The following is a 6,884-nucleotide window of genomic DNA, read 5'->3' as shown; positions in this document are numbered from 1 at the left end:
CCGAGGTCGCTCTCGTCAAAATTTATTACCGGATTTATTGCGTTTCGTTACGACCAAAGTCATACAAATCTTGTGTTTCCTATGAATGTATCGCCTATACCAGGGATGGCGAACCTTTTTAGTTGAATGGGTCAAACATGAGACCAAAATTCGGAAAGAAAACAAAGTGGGTCACATATTTTGTTGTATGTCAATGTCAATGCTGAGAAGCTTGTGGCTGCATCTTTTCTGCAAGTCTTGCAATACTAGGTAGTTTTCAGTTTAATACACGCAGCAGTTATATCTGGGCTGAGACGATCCCAGGCACTTGATTTTATGAAATTCATGTGTGAAAACAAGGATTCGCATGAGGTAAACTGAACAGCGTCAACAAGTTACAACCCATCGTTTTTAAGTTGTACGTTTAAATAAACATATCTGTTGCCTCACAATTGACTCAACCATCTGTATTTTAAGACAATGGCAATCTGACAAAGGGCTTAATTGTTGGTAGAGCTACTAACACCATAACTCAAATGACAACCAAAAGTCGATTGGTTATATCTCCAAAAATGCTCACGGTTAGGGCTATTAGGGTCGGGGTAAGGTATTAGCACTTAAAATTCAACAAAATTAACCCCAAAAAGTAGTTACTAATGTTAAAATTTTAAAAACTTATTTCCCAACCCAACCCATTTATAGCCGCCAAATAAAAAATTCAGCTCTTTACGCCCCCTTGTGAAAGCGAATCTCTCGAGGTCGTCATTTGAGTTATGGTGTTAGTAGCTCTACCTTAATTGTTGTGTTGCTTTTTATTCTTGGAAGTCTGGTAACCCTACCTATAGTAATCAGTATAAATTTTTGAAACAACAAGTGGGTCACTGGAATTCGCGTGATGGGGACTTCGTGACCCGCGGGTCAGTGGTTCGCCATCTATGGCCTATGCCAGGGGCGGGCAACATACGGCCCGCGACGGGATTTTGAGCGGCCCGCAGACAGTTTCAGGTCTTACATGATAATGTGGCCCGCGGCCACAGTCTGCCGCAATCCCCCACTACTTGCTTACTGCGTCAAATTATAGTTATAAATGTAACGGACAGTAACGCTCCCCAATAGCAAAAAACCTTTCCGCCGTTGTTACCATTGCACCATACGTCCATTGTTACGACATAACTGCCAACCATGTGTGTGGCCTGCTTTCACGGTTTTCTTTGTTTCCACACGTGTAGCCTAGTTAGTGTTTCAGCAGTATCTAAGTTTGTGGTGTATGCATTAAATTTGCTGTGGTGAATAATTTTATGTTGTATCAGTTAGATTGTATTGTATTTGTGATGTTCTTGAATGTATTTGGATCACTGGTTAAATAAATCACTGGTTAAATACTGGTAAATCACTGGCTAAATCACTGGTTAAATACGCGATTAATGTGTATCGATTCAGGAATCTGGCCCGCCAAGTACTTCATTTTCCCATATCAGGCCCGCCGACTGGAGAAGTTGCCCGCCCCTGGCCTATACCATAGGGTTGATGTGAGGTTTTATAATAATATTAACAACAAAACCAACTTACAAACTATAGTTTTTAACTTTAAATTTTGTTCCTAACCCTATCACAGTCTCACCGTTAATTTAAATCAGGGCTACTCAAACTTTATTGCTCTGCGACCCCATTTTGAAACAGAAATTTCTACGCGACCCCTTGATGGGTATAGCCAGTGGTGGGATTCATTTTTTTGTCACCAGGTTCTGTCACAAAAATCATATTTTTCAGCCGGTTCTGTTGCAAAAAGTCCATTGACAGTTACCAGTAATGCTAACCGGTTCGCTGACCTCATAAAATTTCGTGAGACGGTTCTATAGAACCGGTGCAAAACCGGCTGAATCCCACCACTGGCTATAGCCCAGCCCAGGGGTGCATAATCTTTTCGCTATGACGGCCGCATCACAGATCTTTATTTCACCAGCGGCCGCCAATTGCCTGCTTGCTTGTGTTTCAAAATTACTGATGTAATAAAATACTTATATATTATATATATATATAGTTATATACTATCTAATGGCGCCTAAAAAGCTTAAATTAATTTCTAAGTTGATACACAATTTGACAGTCTTAGCTTTTATGACGTCATAATCTATATTGTGACGCTTGTGGTATCTGCTTTCTCGCATTATTTGCACACATAGGCATAAAAAAAGTCTGGCACATATGGCCACTAGGCTGGTAATACTCTTTTAAGTTCCACAAAATGTGTTTAAGCAGTTAGAAAATCTAAATATTTGGTAAAAGAGTTTTTATTTACGTCACGGCCGCAAGGCACCCCTGGTATACCCTCTACACGGGAATGATGTGTGAACAATAAATGTACGCACGTATACCATTTATTGTGATTGACATAATAACGCAAAGTGTTTCGCGACCCCAAAATTATATTCCGCGACCCCAATTGGAGTCGCGACCCACAGTTTGAGAAGCCCTGATTTAATAACTATACTTTTTACGCCACCCATCGGTATTTAACACATTTTGTCTGATGTGAGTTTCTTGCTACTGGAATTTCGGGAAATATTGGCAAAAAAACGGATCGTTCCAGTAATAAAAATTATCCTATGTTATAATTTCATCACTGAACACAGGACAAAAATATTTCGTTAAATAAATTTTTGATATAGCAGCACTATTGTTACACCAAGGGTAATTAACTCGGACATTTCAAAGTAGGCTACCACAGGATAATTATCGGTGGGCTAGTGCAGGGGTCACTGTAGATGTCACGTTCCCGTTTTCACGGGTACGCAAAAGTTTGGGACTGACTATCGGAAGTTCCTTAACAGCTAACGCTCGCGTGTACTCTGATCGGCAGCAAACCTCTTCTTTTACATTTATTCACGTCCAACCACAACCAAAACAACAATCCAGCACTACTTCGCAGTTATCTCTATCTTCTTCTCTGTTATGTTATATCTTATCGTTAGATGGGCGCTCTTATAAAGCTGATGCAACAATGAAAAGGGTAAAAGGCGCTAACATGCCGTGACGATTTCCTTTAGATAAAACAATGGACACTGCAACGGGCAACGGCGAAGCGATAAAACTGGGACACTACAACAATGACAACACAATAGCGCCTGCAACGAAAGACTCTAGACCAGTGGTTCTCAACCTTTTTGCCTTTGCGGACCCCTTTTGGTACTGTCAAGCTAATCGCGGACCCCTATGGAGGTTTTGGTATTTTTTGTCCTTTTTTATTAACAAGCAACCCAAAAAAGGTGCAGAATATACCAACCACGTTTGTTCCAGGACCAAAATTTCAATCACTTTGACTGCACTGCGACATCGGAACTCAATAATAAAGAGCCATTACATCGTGATGTGACGTTGTTTGCCACTGAAAATTTACCTCTGTTGCATCACAATGGGGCTAAAATGTCACAATGCATTTCGGTTTGTTTTTTAAATAGCGCTTTATCAATATCGTTGTCTGCAAAATTAGGAAGTTGTCGCGGACCCCCTGAAAACGCTTTGCGGACCCCTGGGGGTCAGCGGAGCCCCGGTTGAGAACCACTGCTCTAGACGTACAGACATTACCCGTGATGCGTGGTAATTGGGTCGTGGGATATTATCATGGGGCGGTCTAGAATATTTGTGACAGTCACCAACGTTTTGAACCCGGAGGGCTACCTTAAGATAACCAAATGGTTCGAGGGCTACCAGTTCTTAACCCGAACCCCCGAACCGGTTTCAGCTGTTTAATTCATTAAGCCAGTGCTGAATCCGAACCGTTAACTGCGATTTTCTTAAAATCCGACCTGGAGTTAAACTGCGTATAGCTTGTTTAGCGTTGGACCCGAACCGGACCAGTAAAATGCAGTCTTCATTACTTTTTGTAAACGCCAACACAAAACTTAGCGATTTCAAACAATGTAGCAAAGAATGCGCTACATCAGTGGTTCCCAACCTATGGGTCGCGACCCAAAGTTGAGTCGCCTGAACATTCTGTTGGGTCGCTTGTTATAGTGACCATTACAGCATCTACTTTTTGACGCCTCGTAGCGTTACTTTTATATTACCTAGGGCTTTAAATTGTTGCCCAATAATAAACTTCATCACAACTTGTCGTGATAATGCTTAAAACTGTTTGTGACGTCATAAAGTGATGTGTTAGCTCAGAGTAGAGCGTTGTCTGGCTAATAATGCTTCGATTCAGCTCCGAGTTCGGGCTAAATGGAAATGTTTGGTCGAAAAAAACAACAGCGTTTGTTCGTTATAAGGTTATTGATTTGCTAGACTGGCGTAGTAATTTTTAAAAAGCTTTCCGAATTTACAGACACAAATACAACTAAAAAGCATGTCCATGGGTCGCGAGAAACCACAAAACTAAATTTTGGTAAGTATTTGGGTCGCGTTAAAAAAAGGTTGGGAACCACTGCGCTACATAACAGTTACATGGAGTTTTAAAAATGACGAATTATAATGTGTCGCGCTGAGCACAGCTGAAATTGGTTTGTTGTTTGATAAGGCCGTGAAAATAACGAGCAAAATCAAAATTAATCAAAACTGTATTTAAACCGTTTTAAACCCCGTTAACCGGTTCGGATGTTTTGCCTGAACCGAAACTAAACCGGAACCCAAAAATAGTTTGTTGTAAGATCCCTGGTCTACAACATTTCAAGGCTACTTTGTTTACCAACTGGCATTTATTACCGCGATATGACCAAACAGTTGACTGTTATGATTGTTGCTAAATGCTTTGTTAGATACTAATTGCCCATTGTCAGTTGACCGTGTTGCATTACCTTTAATAGTGAACTAGAAGCGCAACCGGCTCTTACTGGAACCAGTCACGCGGGCGACTGGAAAGGATCCCACGGGCGACCGGGTGCCCGCGGGCATAGGGTTGGTGACCCCTGGTCTAGTGTATACACTGTGTAGCCTATATGCACCAACGCGCCGGCTTTACATCTCATTTCAGGCAAATCTTTAGGTTAGGCGATAAACTTCCTTATTAAACGAAAAGAAAATGTTTCTCAGACGAACAAATAAAACATAATTGTCAACACATTTTTGTCGGATACGAATAACGTCCAAATTGTTTGACCTACAAATAGGCTAAAAACGGGATAATCGATGTGAGGTAGGCATTTGCTAAACAGAGCTTTTGTAAATCACGAAGTGGAAAGGTGTAAGTCTCTGGAATCATGGTGTTTTGGGTATCTCTTTAGCTTAATTAGCAGCATCTATTCCATCCACAATACGTTCCCAATCTTGCCAAATTCTTACAAAAATGAGCAGAGAAATTCAAGCTGGGCGTGACAGTGCCATTGTTTAAACCCTGATCGAAATGCGTAAACACAATCGCCGTTTGTCCCTCTAGTGTCTAAGGGCCAAGGGAGAAAACTGGCGTCGTCTTCAAGTGTAGTTTTCCATAAACCTGTATAGGTGCACATTAAATAGTTTTTTTAGATCGGACATGCAACTAACATATTTCATTTCTTGTTTGACATATTAAAACAAATTCTAAAAATTACCTGACGCTTGATCAAAATGTGCATTGACCAAATATGGTTGAGTTGGAAAAGATGATGTCACAGCTTTTAAAATTTCCAAATCCCGAATAAGTGCAAGTATTCCTCCCTGTGATTAAAGTAAGTCTTGCCTTCATTAAATACATATAAGCACAGTAATGACATATACAGCTTATTTGTAAGACAGTTTAGCTATGTTTTTATTGTCTTCCGTTACATAAGGATGATATAACTCAACTAATTTCCACACTTCCAAGTAAATGACCTAAACAATATTTCTAAACAAAGTATTTTGCAAATTTTGATCAAGGATCACCATTTCGGAGCAAGCTTCGATAGCCACGCTGTAGTTTGCTTTGGTTTGTCCACGAACGAAACATATGTCGCCATTTGATATTCCATTTTGAGGACACCCTATTTTCCACACGTTATCAGGTTTTTGTTGTAGGTTTTTTAAACTTGAATCGATTTCTTCTATTTTTCTTTCCATCAGTTTGCGATCTTTTTCGGCCTGCTTAATCTTTTTTGTGAGCTGATCTAAAACGAAATGTAGGCCATTTTTGCATAGAATCTCAGCCACGCACAGGCACAAGTTACAACTGACCTATCTGAGATTTCAAACGATCAACAGATGTTTGCAATCCGGTTTCTGGGTCTAAATTGTGATCAGGCCCTGTTGCGTTTGAACGTAGTTCAGTCACCTGGAAACAGTATTTTACACAAAATCATACACAAATAACTTTATGTGACATAAACATTTTTAGAACACACACTTGAACCAGAGCAATTAGGCTTAAAACAAAAGATAGCAAGGTAAGTGCAATTGTACACTTGTTGACACAACTCCAGAACTTCAGCTCTTTAGTCTTGATATCACTTTGCGGTGCTACAGTATTTTCCCGCTCATGTGTTGCTGAAAACCAATAGGAGAAAATTACTTTCACGGTACATATGTTGTATTGTTTTTTTGTTAGAAAGTTTGATAAAACGTTAAATGAAAATTTGGGTACCACAAAACAACAGATATCACAAAACGTTCGCTCCTAAACTAATTATTTTTTTAATTTTTACACTACACTGACTACTAAAAGTAGAAGTAGCATGGAAATGACTGCACATTGACTTGCCCATTCAAAGCGAAAAAAACGAACAATAACTTACTTGAACGCATTTTTTGACAAAAAAGTCAAAAGCTAAAAGTCAGGCAACTGTCTTTTCGAGAAAATGCTTACCCTGATCCCAGTACCACAGCTCACTTCAAAAGTGCTGTTGAATTGCCCGTTGACTAGCTTTAATCTTTCTAAACCTATTTATTGATTTTTAATTTTGCAATCCACTCATGAAAACACTTAATTTTTTCACACACTAGGGTCGCTCATGTGC

At 39.8% G+C, this 6,884-nt stretch overlaps 1 protein-coding gene across 1 annotated transcript; it reads right to left on the bottom strand.

The window, feature by feature from the left end:
• Positions 1 to 4,675: 4,675 nt before the first annotated feature.
• On the bottom strand, positions 4,676 to 6,672 carry LOC145223484 (uncharacterized). The gene is made up of 6 exons (XM_080089899.1): positions 6,663 to 6,672; positions 6,275 to 6,414; positions 6,106 to 6,202; positions 5,818 to 6,038; positions 5,505 to 5,610; positions 4,676 to 5,407 (listed from the first exon to the last, which is right to left on the bottom strand). The coding sequence occupies exons 1-6, from the start codon at positions 6,670 to 6,672 to the stop codon at positions 5,253 to 5,255; spliced, it is 729 nt and encodes a 242-aa protein (XP_079946025.1). The 3' UTR covers positions 4,676 to 5,252.
• Positions 6,673 to 6,884: the final 212 nt, after the last annotated feature.

This window comes from Phallusia mammillata, chromosome 4 (assembly GCF_965637545.1).
Source record: "Phallusia mammillata chromosome 4, kaPhaMamm4.hap1.1, whole genome shotgun sequence".
NCBI lineage: Eukaryota > Metazoa > Chordata > Ascidiacea > Phlebobranchia > Ascidiidae > Phallusia > Phallusia mammillata.
This window is presented reverse-complemented; position numbering and strand designations above follow the sequence as displayed.

What these genes read in the sequence shown, in the direction of transcription:
- LOC145223484 (XM_080089899.1), bottom strand. An exon ending in GCCTAATTGCTCTGGTTCAA is followed by an intron (nt 6,203 to 6,274) that starts GTGTGTGTTCTA and finishes TACTGTTTCCAG; the next exon opens with GTGACTGAACTACGTTCAAA. An exon ending in TCGAAGCTTGCTCCGAAATG is followed by an intron (nt 5,611 to 5,817) that starts GTGATCCTTGAT and finishes CTTTAATCACAG; the next exon opens with GGAGGAATACTTGCACTTAT.